We start from the raw sequence: 17,622 nt of genomic DNA, 5'->3' as shown, positions 1-17,622 counted from the left end.
CGCGGCCCCGCGGGGCGGCCACGGGGCCATTGTCCGCCCGCCGCTATAAGAACGGGCGGCCGCGCCGTCGTGTGCCAAAGCCGCCGCTCACACGAGCGGATCGCAGCCCGCAGCACTTCAAAGCCACGCGCGGTCGCGTGTCCCCCCGCCCCGCCTTTCCCCGGGCTTTGGCTTTTTTTTTCGCTTTTTTTTTTTTTTTTTTTTTTTTTTTTTTTTCCGGCGCTGTGTCCCCTGCTTTTCCCTATAGCGGCCGGCTCGACTCTTTCCTCTCTGTGTTTTTATACCGTTATTGCTTAACCGCATCCCCGGGAGTGCCTTTCCATGTGAGTACGGGAGCGCCGGCACCTGCCAAGCACCCGCACCGCCACCTTCTTCCTTATATGTAATTTTTTCCCTTCCCCCCCCCACCCCTTCCCCGGCAGCTTCGCACCTTCCCCTTCGCTCCCCCCTCCATCCTCCCCTGCCCCGCCTGGCAGTGACGGGGCTCCGGCTTCTCTCCCGCAGGATGCCCGCCGAGGCGCCCAGCAGCGGCGACGGCGCGGAGCCCGGCGCTCCGCGGGAGCGGCGCAGACGGCGCGGCCGTGCGCGGGCGCGGACCGAGGCGCTGCTGCACACGCTGAAGCGCAGCCGCCGGGTCAAGGCCAACGACCGGGAGCGGAACCGCATGCACCACCTCAACGCCGCCCTGGACGAGCTCCGCAGCGTCCTGCCCACCTTCCCCGACGACACCAAGCTCACCAAGATCGAGACCCTGCGCTTCGCCTACAACTACATCTGGGCCCTCTCCGAGACCCTCCGCCTGGCCGAGCAGTGCCTCCCGCCGCCCCCCGCCTTCCGCGGGGCCGCCGCGCCCCCCAGCCCCGGCAGCGACGCGGGGTCCTGGCTGTCCAGCGCCTCCCCGTCCGCCCCTTCGCTCTGCGCCTCCGCCTCCGGCCCCAGCAGCCCCGCCACCTCCGAGGACTGCGCTTATGCGCCCGCCGACAGCCTAAGGGGCTTCCGCGGGCTGCCCGCCGGCCCGGGCGCGCCCCTCCGCTAGCGCGCACCGCCCCGCGCCCCCCGCGCACCGCCCGGCGCTCGGCCAGGGCCGGCGGCGGAGGGGGGGGTGAGGGGGGGGGCCTCGTCCCGTTGCACTTTTCATCACTCTCCTTCCCCCCAGCCCCTTCCCCCCGACCCCCACCTCGCCTCCCGCGCCACTCCGAAAAACTGGGAAGAAGAAAAGCGACAGATTTGCTGCCGCAGACGAGGTGAAAAGTCAATTTTACAATTTGTAGCTCTCCAGCGAAGAAAAACGAGCATGAAAATTTGGTTTGAACGCCCTGACAATGCCATGAAAAGGCTTAAGGGGCCGATGCGGCCCGGGGCGCAGCGCGGGGCTCAGCGCGTCTCCCCGGCCCTGCCCCGGGGCGGCTCAGCCCCTCCCGGGGGTCCCAGCACCGGCCCCGATGGGACCCCGCACCCGGCGGACAGCGGAGAGGCTCATGCATTATAGATGCTGACCCCCAGCGCGGCCGGCCTGCTTTAGAGTGGGAGCAGACACGGGGTATTCAGCGACTGGACCAGAGAGCGGTTTAATTTATTCAAGATGTTCATTCATATGAAAATTGTATTTTTGTACATAAAGAGCTTTATTCTATTATTATACCTCTTATCAAAGTGGGGGTTTTGTTTTGGTTTGGTTTTTTTAAGAAATCGTACTTTACCCTGTAAATAAAATTTTTAACGTTTGTACTGAATTTTGGCAACGCCTCTGGAGTTTTGTTTCTTGAACTCGAGGGGTTCAGCCCTCAGAAGGAGGCGGGGGCAGAAGGGAAGGGATCACCCCAAGGCAGCAGCCAGCACTTCTGACACCCCACTGGCCACAGGCACTCGCGGCTACCTGCAAACATCTGCTGGCCCCCAAGTGTCCCGGAGAGGGGATTAGAGCCCGGCTGAGGAGATGCAGGCAGAGAACAGGAGCAGAGTGGTGACGCCAGCAGTGCCGGTGTTTCAGGCTGTCCTTGCCGCGGGTCACAGCAGGAGCTGCAAGGTGTCAGGAGCTTCGGGGCAAGGAGAAGGTGCTGAATCCCTGAGCAGGGTACAGAGCTTGTAACTTTCCCCGAACCTGTGACACTGGCAGAACGTAACTGGCATGAGCTGCCTCTTTTCCTCAAGGTGCAAGGTGCGACAGAGGCTCTCCCAGTTCACTGACAGGCAGGAAAAGGAAAAAGAGAGGCCAAAGGTGCCATCTCATGGTCTTGGCACCAGCTGTGGCACAGCTCTGGCACTCAGTTAGAGATTGAGGACGTCAAGAGCACCCTTGTCACCAGGAAATCTGCTCCACCATCACAAAATCCCAAACTTTTCTTTCTCCTGCAATTGTGTGCAATGGGGGAGCCCTCTGACCCTGAAATCTTACCTTCTATTCTTCTTGACTCCATCCTCCCTCTCTTTAGCGTTGCTCAATGCTCCCATATTGCACTGGGCACACAGACCCTTAAAAACAAGTTTTATTCTCTTTGCCTTGTTTTATGGGGCAAATGAGGCAGCTCAGACATGTCTCTGCAGCCATCTCCAAACATGGGTGAGTTGGAACTGTACTGGCAGTTAGCAGGGAGTTTGTGGGGAAAGATGGAGAGATGGTGTACGAACCCAAATAAATCAGATCTCTGATGGGACTGCCACAGATTATGCAATTAATTGACTTTCATTTTTCCGTGCCTCAGTTTCCCATCTGTAAAATTGGGATACCACCATCCCCTCATCAGTGAATTTAAGGATTTAATTATGCAGAGCTTTCAAAGCACTCAGATGCTCAGGGCTGCAGCAAAAGCCCAGGAAGGAATTCTTTAGGACATGATCATACATGGTGTGGGGAAAAAGGCAGAGGGCAAATGCTGAAAGCATCAGACAGAGCACTGAGAAGATGTTCATCACACAGGCAAAAACTCTGCCTGAAAGCTAACCCTCCTGTGGGAAGAAGGTGGAGATACTATCAAAAACATAATTTGGGATCATATAATTGTCATAAAAATTAGACAGAGAAGAGCTGAATTAAGTTTGCACAGATGCTTCAGTGTCAGTATTTCCTGCTTTGTGAGTGCCTGAGCCTGCAATATAGATAAATATTTCTTTAACACACTTTTCATGTGCATGTCCATACAGACACACATCCACCTTTGCTTCTCAGTAACTCTAAATGCTGAAAAGTGTTATTTTTTTGAAATCCTAATACTTACATTAATTAAAGACACCATCAACCAGTATTGGGCAGTTCCTTAATGATGTCCTGTTAAATAAAAGAGATTTTTGAAATCTAATTCTGGCAGTAACAGGTCTTAATCTGTGACGCAGTGAAGCTTTGCTTGCACCTGCCCTTGAAAGCCAGGAGGTTTTGTATGCAGGAGCCTCCAGGGGCTGAAATTTAGTACAGTCCGTGGAGGCGGAAGGTCATCTAAAGTCACTGGGTCCCAAGACACTGGACTTCAATCTCAAAGAAGGAAAAAAAAAACTCCACAAAACTTCAAAATATCCTCTATTCTTTTGTGTTTTCTTAGCTGCCAGCAGAGATCTGTGAACATTATGCAGTATATAAAGACCATACATCTAGCAGGACTCAGTGTATGATGTTAATGTTCCTAATGGGCAATGAAAGCTGCAAATTGCGTGAGGACACAATTAGATTCATACATTAACATGAGTCAGAGAACAGTTTTTCCCCGGAGCGGTGATAGGTTCAGACATAGTTGAACAAATCTGCCGCCAGGACAGATGGAATGCCCATATTCAGAGGCTGCAGGACAACCTGCACCCTCGTTACAACAAGGGGGTTTGTATTTATTTTTATCAAAAGAATAGTTTGGTGAATTGGAACACGCTTCCCCCGCTGGAAACAGGAGGCTATTTTTAATTGCATTAAAATTATCACCTTGCATTAGTACTGGGGGGAAAAATACATGAATTAAATCGGGCTGATGAAAGCATTAACTAGGGCTGATGAAAGCATTGGCGGGTTTTTTGGAAATACCAGATTGCTCTGTGGTAAAAAATATCTTAAATAGGCAACAGTCTCAGTCCCACTGAAACCAATGGCAAGATCCTTATTGACTTCAGAAATAACTGAAATAGAATCTTGATTTTTTAATCCTGGTACCACATTGCATGTGTGTATATGCATTTTTTCATATGTCTGCTGATAGGTGTTGGTAACACTTTAACCCTGTTGGATCCATTCAGCCACCTCCAGGGCATGCAAGCCTTAGGGACCCTCTGCCAGGAGGCTCTGCAAGTCCTTAGATCTCTCTTAATTCCCCTTTAGTTAGGAGAGAAAGTCTGAGATGGCTCCATTGATAGGGAATCCCTGCTGGCTGGGAGACATCCAGCACAGACTTTCTTGAAACACAGCTGGGATTATCCCACTTTCTCTCTGCTGGGATTTACTGTGGGGAAACATTCCCCTACCAACTACAAGATGCTTGTGTGCTCTGATAAGAAGGGGCCACAGCAGCTGGAACTACTCTGTTTCATCCTTTTCCAATGGATTTGAAGCTCTGGAGATTATCTGTGAATTACCTGTGCTCAACAAGTGAGCAAGTAACTGCAAATGCCAAATTCTCTAAGGTTTTGGGTAACAAGTATTTTCTGTAGTTTCAATGCCATGTGGTGCCCTACTTAGTGTCATACTTGCCGTGTTGAGGCTCAAATGATGCTTAGTGTTTCGTTATGAACAAGAGCATCCTCAGAAGGATTTTCATTATTGGGCCTCAATCTGTCATAGATTTTGATTTTACTCTGTACATGGTCTGTAAAACACAGTCTGCACTACCACATCTGAGCTCATGAAACTTAATATTATAATTACAGATCTCTGGGGCTCAAATGCTCAATTAGAGATTATCAGAGCAGAAGCACGTGAGAACTAATTTTCAGGAGCTTTTTTTGTTGGTGGCACATGCAATTAAAAGAAGTCATCTGGAGGAGCAGAACTGCTAAGGACCAAGCAGATTTACTGTCAGCACTGTATGTGAGCAGAACAGAGATGCAAAAATACTGCATAAATACTTTCAGCTGATACTTTGCCTCTTACTTGTATGGTCTTCAAATAACACTGCTAGAAGCTATTTAAGTCTAGATTAACAAATAAAATGATTCATTAGAACCAGGTTTATGCCCAGTAGCCCAGTAGCAGTGCCCATGAACAACTAATCCCTGTTCTCTCTTCCTCCTCAGCCAAAAGGCCTAATGGTTTCTGTGAAGAGCTGCTGAAGACCCCACAGATGTCACAGGGCCATGGTGAAGTAACAGATCCCTTGAAAAGCCCTGTGGGACCCAGCCTTGTTATTAATCCCCAGGGCAGTGAGGAGTGAGAGGCTGGGCTGAGGAGGTGAAGCTGCCATGCCCCTGGGAGCAGGGGTTTTCCCCCATGCTGAGGTCCCTGTTCTCTCAAGAGACATGGCAAAGGGCTCGCGTGAGGCACTGCTGGTGCAGACCAAGGCTCCACACGCCGAGCAATGCTCCTCCATTGTCATCACTATTATTTTTCACTTGTCAGTCTTCCAGTTTAAGATCCACTAGACAAGAGTGAAAAGACTCTTCCCAATGGATAATGCTCTTCTCTGCCAGCGTGGAAATGCTGATGGCACAGCACTCATTGTTATTCAGGTCTCCCACTTTTGCCTCTATTTGACTGTGCAAAGCATCTATTAGAACCTCCCATCTTATTGCTAGGAAATCTTATGAAACTCTTCTCATTTGAAAAGGAAAATGAAATATCACATTAGAGGGGCTGGGACTGAGATGCCACCCTTCTCCATGCCACGTGTATGATTCCACAAGCACAGAAAACTCTTCTCACTCAGCTCCTACCCCATTTGTTTTACTCATTGACTGCCAGTAGGACGTTGGCAAAGGTCAGTGGGATTTTGGCAAAGGTCAGTAGGATGGAGCACACAGCATAGCTCTGAAGAGAGTAAAAACTTGTGGAAGCAAGACTTTTAGAGAAGAGATTAACTTTATTCTTTGAGTAATCATGAGTAAGGTCCACAGACACAGACTTGTATGCACTCTGCCAAATGGAAATGTCAAAATCAAGTCCAGAAATTTGGCATCCTAACACAGAAATTGGAAAGAAAATGCTTTGAGTGTCTCACTAACATCCCTGCTCGAGCTCATTCATTTAGTTGCACTATTCAGCCCCCTGATCCCTTGCTTTCAATGCAAGAGAATCACTGTGCTAAAGAGAAGGACCTGCCTGTGTCAGTGCATGGCCTCCCTTCCACCCTTCCTTCATGCTTGTGAGATGTACTTAATTACAAATTGAAGCATCCAAGGGGACTGATGCCTCTATTTCCCAAACAAGGATTTGGCAGAGTCCTCAGGACTTCACTGTCTCTTTCTTGGATTATTACATTCTAAACATTCCAGGATAATCTTTTTCTTTAACCTGAAGATTTCACAAAATTGCCTTCTAGGAAAGCATTTAAAGCTGTCTAATGGCAATCCAAGGTGATTACAGACCTTAATGGTTTGTTGCACAAATAATGGATTAAGTTCCATCTGTAGGAGTTAATTTGACTTATTTTTACAAACAAACCACTTGTTCTACTCCTCTCTGCATGGCAGATGTCAGCAATCTTTATAAAATCATACCCAGGTATACCTCCAGCAGGACAGTCTAGGGCAGTGCCTGGCATCTACACCCCAGCACAAACCAGGCAGAACATCTTGCTTTTCCAGCTTGCAGCTTCCATTGAGATGACAAGCCTGAAGAAAGACAACATCTGCAAACATGAAAATACAAAATCCCAAACCTAAGATGGTGTTAATCCACTTTTGGAGGTGGCAGGAGAAGAGACACACAGGCAAGGGACACTACAGAATTAGAAGTTTGTCTCTGTCTCTGTTGTAGGGACCAAGAGATCTGGGGGCCCTCGATGAACAGTTGAGATAAATGAGGCCAAACAGAGAAGGCAAATGTTACAAATTAAATGGAGGAAGACAAAATTCCCATTTCATGGATTCCCCATGCTGACCTTCAGGATAATGCATAGATAAGAGAGTCTCAAATACAGGGTCAGAAATAATGAAAATCACTATTTGCATGTAAAGGTTGATCAAACTATCTTAAACAGTCCTTTCCCACCTGGATTTCTCCTTTAAAATATTTACTTTGGAGGAAGCAATGTCCTTCTAGGCAAGGCTGCTATCTGTGTGAAAGAATGGGACATGACCTTCAGATGTAAATTTAACACGGACCAGAAGAAGCATCTCTTCCCCTGTAGCTTTCCAGTTTGGTCTCTGGGACTCACAGAATATAGGTAATATTTATCTATACATTATTTTCCTCAGACCCTAGAAAAGCTAGAGACCTTGCCAGTAAGGAGCAGCAACTACAAGCAGCTGAGCCAATCCCTCCCTTCCAAGCCTAAGACCTTGATTTACTTTCTTACTTTTTCACTTGACAATCCCTAGATATAAATGCAGTTTCTCTACTTTACTGGTAGTAGTATTCAAACTGAGGGGATTTAACTCCTGAGATAAAAGAATATGGTATCTTTTTTCCTTCCAATTTGAGTACCATCTCTTCTGCAAAAAGTCTTTTGTAATCTGAAAGGAAAACCCTCCCTGTCACAACACCAGTAATGGATATTGCTCTCTCAATTACCCCTTGCTTCACCAGGAGAGCAACTGATGCGCATCGTGTTTATCCAGCTCACTGAAGTGCTTTCATTATCTAAGAAAAGAGGTTAATTAGTATTTAATCAATCTTTTCACAGGGTACAGTTTCCTCCTCTCCCATTTGCAATCCAAAAAGATGTCAGCTTCCAAAGCCATAATGCCCTCTTGATAAATCAAGTGGCAACTAATGAGGTCCGTGGTCCCAGGGAAGGAAGGTCTGGGCTACCTGTCACCAGCACGGCTGTCACCTGCGCTGCTCGCCCGGGAAGCACTTGGGATGTCGGGAGATGCAGGGAGCCACCTGGGATGCTGGGAAGGGAATCATCAGCTGAGGGAAGGCGCTGGTGACTGTGTACACTCCAAACTGGAGTGTGAGTGTGTATGTCCAGTGCATGCCTCACTCTAATCCATCTTGGAGGATTCACAGATAAATCTCACAGAAACACTATGCTCAAGAAGGAAACAGATGAGAATTCTCTTTCTTTCTTTCTTTCTTGCTTTCTTGCTTTCTTGCTTTCTTGCTTTCTTGCTTTCTTTCTTTCTTTCACATTTCCACACTTCCTCTCTACCTCTACCTCTACGTCTCTCCCCCTCTTTCCTTCTTTCTTAAAAATAACTCAGGAGCCATCCCTGCATCTGTATGGGCTTGAACTTCAGAGGTAAGGGCCACTAATTATGCTTGTTGCCAGAAAGTTATGGATAATAAAAGCATTATCCCGTCTCAAAGAAACACGTGTAAAACGATGGAGCTTTCTTCATTAGACAGTAGGTAAGTATTTGTTCTTCCCTGAAAAATGCCCAAACCAAACCTCTCTCTGTTGCCATTTCCACTGTGTTAGTTCTGGGGCTGTGGCTCTGCACAGCTGTGCTGAAGCTAAACTGGGCTGAGACTGGGCTGTTAAAGAAACAAAACTTAATTTTGGCCAGTCTTAGTGGCTTTGGCTCTTGAGTGATCTGGTCCAAAAGGGCTGTTCCAACTGTTCAACCTTTGCATCTTTAAAAAGACCCAGCAGCACTTGCAGTGATATTTTTTTCTGAGACATCTAAGCAGAGAAAGTGGTGCACACATCCACATGCTCAAGCCCCTTTGGCTACTGGGCTATTCTCCTCATAGCCACTGCTGCTGACAATGAGGGACTGAGACACATGCCCTGTGGTAGCCATGCTCTGGATTTCTTTCCCTGACTTTGGGAAATTCTTTGTCTTTAGCATGGTCTGTAGGTTCAAAGTCCGCTTTCACTCCGCGGGGCGCCCTTTCTGGGTTCATAAAGCTACGTTCAGAAATCTTTGGGCAGACCCAAAGCTGACAAAAGTGTCATTAAATAATGCTGCCAATGAATGAAGCTACCAAAGAAGACATAGTCCAGTTTGCATCTCAGTTACAAGAAGAAAGTGCAATGACAGAGTGAGTAATTGGCTAATTGTCTATACGAGCTCTATTTTAACAGTGCAGTCGTGCGATCGCACCATCTGGGGGGAGCTCGGGGAGGGAGCCCCAGCGCACACAAAGCCAGCGCGGTTCCCGACACGCAGGCCAGGCAACTGCCTCCTTCCCAGGCCAGAGGTGGGAGCTGCAGCCCCCCGGGTCTCCCCAAATACAGGCTGAGATGCTGAACCTCTGCTGATGGTGAAAATTGGGGTGGTTGCCAAGCAATATCTGCTGTTTTTGGAGTGCACGCTGAAGCCCACCTAAGTTGCACAGCGCAGTAACCGAGTGTTAGTGCACAGCGATATCTGCCTGATTGCAGGGCTGCTAATGAGCACAATTAGACGGGTGGTTGCTGTCGTGAGCAGGCATCCCTGGCCCAGACGTGCGAGGGGTGCTGCCGGCGGCAGTCAGGGGGCTCAGCGCACTGGTGTGATTCTGGGACGTTCAGAAATGATGGCATTTCCCCCTCCTTGTCTTGAAAAAGCTGAATTACTGCCTTTCAGTTCCCATCTATTTTCCTCCAAAGTTACCATGAAGAAAAAAGTATAAATCACACTTCTAAGTGGGGCTGGCACTCGGCTCACAAGAAGAAGGAAAAAAAAAAAAAAAAAAAAAAAAAAGGAGGTAATGCCATAATGTAAAATAGTTAAAAGCTTATTAGAGCCGTTCAGGGCAGTATGATTTCCACTTTGTTTCAGAACACCCCAAGCCCATCCTTTCATGCTATTGTGAAGGCAGCAATTCAAATCTCCCTTTGTCAGTATGAATGGCCCCTCTTAAAGCTCTTTTATGCCAACATATTCCCTACAGGCATATGCCCTTTAGCTCTATTACTGATTTACCCAAGTATTCAGCCCATACCTTCTGCTTTTCTTTTTCACTTACTGAAGTTCCACATGACACGAGCTGCAGGCTCTGCTTTGGTGCCTGCCCCACACCCGGCCCCAGCCAGGATGCTGCGTGCTCTGCCGCTATCTATCTCACCAGGAAAAGCCACCAAAAAAACTAACAGAGGAGACTTTTCAAATGATTGATTTTTCTACTCCCCCCCCTTCTACCTCTCCCCCTTCTTTTCATCTCTACATTTGTTAGCGCAAACAAATGGGAGAGGGTATATACCACCACCACCCCCCAGCCACAGGGGAAAAAGAGCCTTGCAGGCTTTGAGGGAGGAAAAATTCGAGTGTAAAAAACGCAAGTAGGCCTATTACCTCTACTTACCCTAATTAGACTTGCTTTGAAGGGCTATTCAGAGATTTTGAAAGGCTGTCCTCTCCCTGCATCTCATTGTGCAATGTTTGCAGAGACATTTGCATCTGTTTGTGCTTCTGAAAATAGCAATGGATGCTTTCAAGAAAGCAAAGCCACCTCCGAGCCCCTCGCACCAAGCCAAGGGCCGCAGCAGTCGAGGTATGTGTGGCCGGCGCTGGGCGGGGGGATACCCCTGTTTCAAGGGTTTCAGGGTTCTCCACCGGTCCCCATTTAAACAATTCCCTTTAACAATGCAATTTTAGGCATAAAATCTGCTAACTAGATTAAATCCAGATGACACAGGACGTAGAAATGGAATAAAAAATCAACGCTAAAGTAAATGGTAGGCATCCTAACAGGATAGAAAGTGTGAAATCCATGCAGAGCTAGAGAGAATAGCTGGCAGCACAGGCCAGGCTTTCATACGCATATGGACTTGACCATTTGACTCTGGTCCCATTGAGGTGATCAGCTGGAGACGTGAAGGGGCATCTCTGGCAGCACACACGTCCCACTCGCCCCTTGAAGAAAGCCCACGAAATAAAGCTGCATGAAGGTGAATGATAGTAAACATTTTGTAATTTGGAGGGATTAAACTTGTGGGATGATCTTGATCAGGTTCTCAAGGCATTGCCAGAATGCACTTACATTAGAATAGCCGCTGCAGGATCGCTGCTGGCAAAGCCACAATATCCGCCAAAGAAAAGGGGGTGTGAATGGGACAAAAGGGTTAATTTGAATACGTGCTGAAAAGACTGGAGGTGGACAAGGAGCTCTGCAAGGACTTCATCAGGAGCCATGGGCAGAAGGAGACGGTTTTGCAAATACAGAGGGCGAGCGGGGAGGATGTTTGTAAAGCACACTTGGAAAGGGGGGAGAAAAGGAGAAAAGCCCCACAAAGCTCAAACTGCTTCTTTCTTACACTGCCCTTGGCTACGCTCAGAGGAGCACTTTAGATGGATTAATCACAGGGAAAAACAATGGGATAAAAGTCTTCTTCTCCTCCGTCTGTGCCCAGCCGCGCTGATCTTTCCCCACCGGCGCATGGTGAGCGCTGGCTTCTGGCCTGAGATGGATCCAGCCGGGTCACGGCGGGTGACCACATCTCCTGGTCTGTGCGTTTGGGAGCTGGAAATCCCACTGCCCTTCTCTGAGGGCCATATGATGAAATTTATGCTATCAGCAGGTTGAAGATTTTATCAGATTATTCCTTCAAAAATGCTTAGTGGGAATTAAGCATGCAAATCCACTTGGCCAGCTCTGGGGACAATACATTCCCTCATGACGGTGAAATTCTCCTTCTAGCTCGGGCACCCATGACACGGGCTTTTCAGCTCATCTTTTTAAACTTTAAACACACACTGGCATCTGGAAAATGCTCTCATGCATGGACCAGGCTCGGATGCGCTGGGTGGGCCGGGAGGGGGCATGTCCCACCTCTCTGAGGTGATGAAAAGGTGCCGCACTGTCACCTTCTCCCCACCCCTGTCCCTGTCGGTAGTACACGGAGGCAGTACATGGAGCACATCCTGCTTCTCTCAGAGATGCTGCAAAGTGCAGAATCCGAGCAGGGGCTGAAGCCGGTGGGGATGGACGGCGCAGGTGGAGGAAGCCCAGGTTTCAAGGGAGGAGATGGGAACACGATGCCATCACTGCTGGTTCTGATTTATGACAGATCTGACACTCTCTGCGCAGTAGCCAGGGGCTGTATGAGGATGTCGCTGTCTCAGTGAAGCAGAAAGCAGCAGCTGGGCATGGGTTTGGGGCAGGGTGATGACCCTCAACACCCCAAACCGGCACAAAGGTCCTGGAGGGACGTGGCTGTTTGCACAAGCATCCCTCCCTGCAGGGAGCCACTGCTTGGGGCAGGGTGGCCTCTCTTGGACACTGAGAACGGTTCAAAGCGAAGTACTGGCTGTGAATAACAGCTTACAGACCCCTGAGCGATCCTACCTGCCCCCACTGCCATCCCCTGCCCCTGGGACAGTGCCAGACCCAGTGCCAGTGCCAGACCCAGTGCCAGTGCCAGACCCAGTGCCAGTGCCAGCCTGGCCGTCTGATCCACCTACTGGTGATCGCACCCTCTAAGAGATCAGGTCAGGGCTTGGCATCCCGCACAGCACGGGAGCTTGGTCTGCTCCAGCCCCTTTTTGACATTTAAAACTCCAAATGAAACTTCAGCGTGTTTTGCTGAGACACAAGCAGGGCTGAGCTCTGCTGTTTTCCTTTGGGACTCCTGGATATAGCACATAATTTCCACACTGTATCTCTGCCCCAAAGCACTCCTCAAATGCAAACCCAGCCTATTTTCTTTTTATATTTGGAAATACAGAACAGAACCCACAGGGAAACCCATTTTCCGTTCCCCCACTCCAGCTTGCTCAGCCACTCCTAAATGCAGCCGAGACCCCACGACAGAAGGAGCCAGCTTGGCTCCAGAACCCCCCAGCAGTGAGTTTCTGGGGTGGCTTTGCCCAGAGCACGTGTGCCTGCGCTTTTCTCCCCGGCTGCCCCTCGCTGCCAGTTTGGGGAGGGTTTTTTTCCACTGGGTTTTTGTTTCCTTTGAGAACACCCTGTGTTTGTGTTGCTCTTTCTCCGCGGCACAATGCACCTCTCCATTTCCTCGGCCGGGGGCTCGCGCGAGCGTCAGATCTCGGCAGAGCGAAGTCGCAGGGGTCGCGGGTCACCCGAGGGCATCGGGGACAGACAAAGTCTCTTCAGCCGCTAATGTAAGCCGGGGTAACGGCACGCTGAAAGCGCATCCACTTGAGACTATCTACAAGGCACTCAGCCCTCTCTAAGGGCTTATAATGTTGACTCTCCTGTCATTGGATCCAACCTTACTATAAGCCCTGGAGGTATGAGGGGCTTAGAGACATTCATTCAGAAAAATAAATCCCCCTGCTACCATTCTCTTCATGAAGATAAATATACCACAAACAGAACAAGGAAAGAGGCTGAACTCCTGATCTCTGCTCCAGCCGCTTAAAAAATTGCCATTAAAAACCAACACTTTATTAGACTCCTTTATTATTTGCCATTAAAAAACACAACACAGTTTATGAGATTCCAAAGCAGTTTATTAGTATGTTTTACTAGCAAAACTTGCCTTCAGTTCAATGCCATTTCTAGTCCACTCAAAAGAGAAAATTCTGCAAAGAAAATGGGGTTTGTTTGTATTTGAACTCACTGTTTCTTGAGGCGTTGCAACCTGAGCTGCTCCAGCCTGGGGAGAGTTTGTATTCCATGCTGGAGGAGTTATTGCTCAGCTCCAAACTGTTGTGCTTTGCATTGGTATTAAAGCTAGGAAGACTCCTTGGCCATCAGGACTGCAGCTTGTCTGGGGCTCTGCAGACACTGGGGAACACAGAGCACCAGTTCCAAACCCAGCAAAACATTTTGGGCACCGTGACATGTGCCACCCCTTCTCACGACCTCTTTAGCCTCCATATTTCTGCCCAAAGCTGTGTCCAACCTGCATGGGAGGGATATACTCAGCTCCTATTCAGTCACAAGGGAAAACAGCTGCCATGGGGATGTGCTTCCATATAGCAACTGGAGGTCAGCCTCCACCTCCACCCCTTCTCTTGCATCAAATCTTGCTGAAATACCCCACCCCTGGTTGCACAGGTAGAGCTTTTGGGGGCTGTGAATCTTTCCATATTTACTGGTTTTTCCTGAGGAAGGTGCCTTAGTGTCCCCCGGGAGTTCAAAGAGCAGCAGATTGTCTCTAAGTTCCTGTCCTTAAGTGCATCCAGCCTGGCATGTTCCCAGTGGATACAGATAGTAAATACAGCTGCTCTGAATCTCAGTCAGCCTGGGAAGGGATGTGTAGAAGGTCTCCAGCAAATGCAAAACACTGACAGGTCTCTGCTCAACAGATCTGGGCTGGCATCAGCATTTCTTCTTCCACTCCTCCATAGCTGGTTCCCTTAAAAAATTACACAAATCATTGATTTTTAGCAGAATTTTAACTTCCACTGCAAACACTTAGCTCTGGGTGTAGATATGAGTTTTGGACCATCTGGTTTTGTCTCCAAACATCAGGTGCTAAAGCAAAGTCTGAGGGCATTTCACTTTTATATGTATCAAATTATTTCTTCTTTTAAGAAAAATATCCTGGTATGCAGGTGCTCCTGCAGGCAGATTTCCCTCCTCTACCTCCACCTGTTCATTTTCTAGCATGTTGGGGACAGCAAGCCAGTGCCACTTGCAAGGGTTGGGCTCTGGGCATGGTGTGTGTACACAGTGAGGTGCTCAGATTTTGAGGGGAAAACATGCACAAAGGGGGAAAGTTGTTGCCTTGGGGAGGGAAAAGGCTGAACTGATCAAACTGCTTATATAAAAGAGGAATAATGGGATTTTGTGGGATTCACATTGATGTTCAGATGAGAAGAGACTCTGGTTGCCTTTTTTCTTTCAAGCCACTGAACAAGAACTTTAAAGCCCCTTTAAAATCTGCTTTGGCTGAGCTAATTATTATCACAGGAGTTATTAGACAAAAGCTCAATGGCTTTTCCAGTGCTTCTTCAACAGTTTCTGGGCTGCCTCGACAACAAGAACCAGAGCTCCCTTTTATCATTGCCATATTCCTTCTGAGAGTTTTCAACTGCTGATCCTTATGTTAAGCCTTACAGGAAACAGAGACAGACAAGAGGGGTGCCCATCAGCCTGGCTCTCTCTCCTCCCACCCACAGCCTGCAGCATCTCTGCTCCCCACCGGCACAGCTGGCCTGCACACAGCTGTTTTACCTTCTGACATGCATCAGGGGAAAAACAAATGTCACAACAAAGTATCCGGTTTTTGAGTAGTGAGACAGCAACAGCCAGCAGGAAGCAGCAGCCAGCCTGAGACTGGCCAAGGCTATCCAGTGACTTATTCAAGGAAGCCATTCACACCTTCTCCCCAAGGAGAGGGCTGCCCTGGGAAGTGATCAGCCCCAGCACAGAGCTGTGCTTGTGGGTTTTTAATCTGAGGTTCCACTCCTGGGACACAGCCTGGGCTCTGAAGCCCCAGTACTTCAGCCTTTGTTCTTCACCAGTGCTTCCAGACCTTCCCAGTTTGATAAACTGACTTTTTTTTTTTTTTTTTTTCTTTCCTTTAGGAGAAGCAATAATTACATGGTTTTTAAACAAGGGTATCCAAGGGAAAGCAAAAAAGCAATAAACAAAGCAATAAGGAAAGAAAAGTGAGGACAGCAATAAAGGCTGCTTGTGGTGTTATTTCTCCAAGAACTCCTCAGCACTGAAGGGGACCTGGGACCTCATTCAGCCCCACTGAGACAGATAAACCTTCAGTATTCCCCGGGGAGGAGAATTTCCTCACTCCCAAGCAGAATGGCAGTGCATAGAAACCAGCTAGTAGTGCCCTTTCAGCTCTCCCATCCCCCATCTCTGCCCAGCCCAGGGGCTGTGGGGTGCTTTGTGGATCCCACAATCCAGCAGTGGAAGCACCTTTTCCCATGCTTCCACCTCACAGCTGCCAGTTTAGCACTGTTTTCCCCTCTCTTTAGGAAACCTCTGCTACAAAGAAGCTGCTGATATGGTAAGCAAACTGGGAATAGGTGGTGGCACTGGCTGGAAGTTATCCTACAGCAGAATGGGAGCTGCTGGCTCCATTCCACAGCTCCCAAGCCCACAGGCTATTCCTTGCAGGACTCCCAGCAGTAGCACCAAACTTCTGCTGTGATTTCTTTCACATTGTTTTCAGAGGGTCCTTCAAGATAAATGGACTTTTTTTTTTTTTTTCCCCTAACTGGACATCTAAACAAAAGCTTTCCAAGGACTCAGGGGGAGATGCCTGATGGGCAGACAGGAAATGGGAATGATTGATCAAGTGCTGATGGCAATAGCACTGGCACCTGGGCTCAGGTTTCAGGACAGAGCCCAGAAAGGAAGCACCTCTCACCTGCACAGCTGCCACACACTGGGCTGCCTGCACGGGCAGCTCCCTGCCTTCCCCTGCACAGGGTGACCAAAACGTTTGCTGCCCCTGCAGCAGCCACCCCTGGCAAAGCAGGTGCTGGGGCAGCCAACAGGCACTGGCTGGGTGGAAGGAGGAGGTGTGGGGCTTCCTTCATCACTGGAGAACTTCTCTTTTAGCATACAGGCAAGCAAACAACCAGCCTGCCACATTCCCTTAGCCTTATCTCACCAAAAAGTTATTTTAAGGCAAGAGAGGAAAGTAGAGAAAAATCTTCTGTGCTAAATGGTCTAGTGTTTGCCCATGGGTGGGGTGCTGGGACTAGATGATCTTTAATGTCCCTTCCAGCCCTAACCATTCCGTAGATCAATGATTTTGTGAAATAAATCACAGGTGAGCTGAAACAGGCTGTTCCTTCAAGCCCAGGCAGTTGCTTTCAGGTGTCATCAGGCTGGGACTAGGAGATTTAAATTCCCCCCTGATTCATGTCATTGATGGGGGAACATTTACTCTCTCCCAGATAGCCTGTGAGCAAATCCACTGCTTTTTGCAGGGGCAGAGACCAAGCACACACCAGGTCAGAGGTGGTTGGTGACTTCACCATGTCCCCACAGAGCACCAGCTCCAAATCTGCCAGAAGGAAACACCATTTCTACTTGCATTAAGCAGTGTGGGGGTTTATGATGCTCTCATAAGCTGTGCGTCCTGAGCTGGCCAAGATGGGAATTTTGAAGAAAGATGACATATATTTTCCCCCATAACCTTTCCAATTCATATTTCAAGTGTTTTTTAGGCTTGTCCTCTCTTTCTGCCTAGAGCTGGGTGTGAGATGAAGCACTGACCAAGCAAGAAGAAAGCAACACCCTCTTCTGATTTCTTGGTACGGGTAGGTGCAGAGCAGCACCCCCCGTCCATGGCCTACAAATGCTCCAAGACAACTCCGGGCCAAGAAAACTTTCTGTCTCTGCAGAAGGGCAAAGGCTCATCACTCCTCTTCCCCCTTCCCTTCTTCTGACCCTTGCCCATCTCCCTGTGTTCCTGGAGGTGTGCACTGGGGAAGTCATGGACTGCAGGGCACTGACCGCTGCCCACGCCAGCGACACCGGGATGTGCAGATCCCCCGGCCGGCCCCCGGCTCCTCTCCCTTCCCATCTCTAGAAGTCATCTATTTTGTTGTGTGTACACACAGAAAACAAGGGGCTGCCCCTTGTTCCCCTCCAGCCATGACACATCAAATTATCCAGCCTCCAAATATCCCATCTGGCTGTTAGTTTTTAGCTTTTTTCCCCTCCTTCTAGGTTGTTTCGGCTTTCCTCCTCCTCCTTTCTCTGCTCCCCAACCCATGTGTAAAAGTAGCAGGGGGGCC

The 17,622-nt window shown here is 48.8% G+C and overlaps 1 protein-coding gene across 1 annotated transcript; it reads left to right on the top strand.

The window, feature by feature from the left end:
* The first annotated feature begins 505 nt into the window (after positions 1 to 505).
* On the top strand, positions 506 to 1,036 carry NEUROG1 (neurogenin 1). Its single transcript, XM_053991437.1, has one exon. It carries the CDS (start codon positions 506 to 508, stop codon positions 1,034 to 1,036), a length of 531 nt encoding a protein of 176 aa, XP_053847412.1.
* Positions 1,037 to 17,622: the final 16,586 nt, after the last annotated feature.

This window comes from Vidua macroura, chromosome 15 (genome assembly GCF_024509145.1).
Source record: "Vidua macroura isolate BioBank_ID:100142 chromosome 15, ASM2450914v1, whole genome shotgun sequence".
Taxonomy (NCBI): Eukaryota; Metazoa; Chordata; class Aves; order Passeriformes; family Viduidae; genus Vidua; species Vidua macroura.
This window is presented reverse-complemented; position numbering and strand designations above follow the sequence as displayed.

Coding starts and splice junctions, on each gene's coding strand:
- NEUROG1 (XM_053991437.1), top strand. CDS start 506: ATGCCCGCCGAGGCGCCCAGCAGCGGCGACGGCGCGGAGCCCGGCGCT.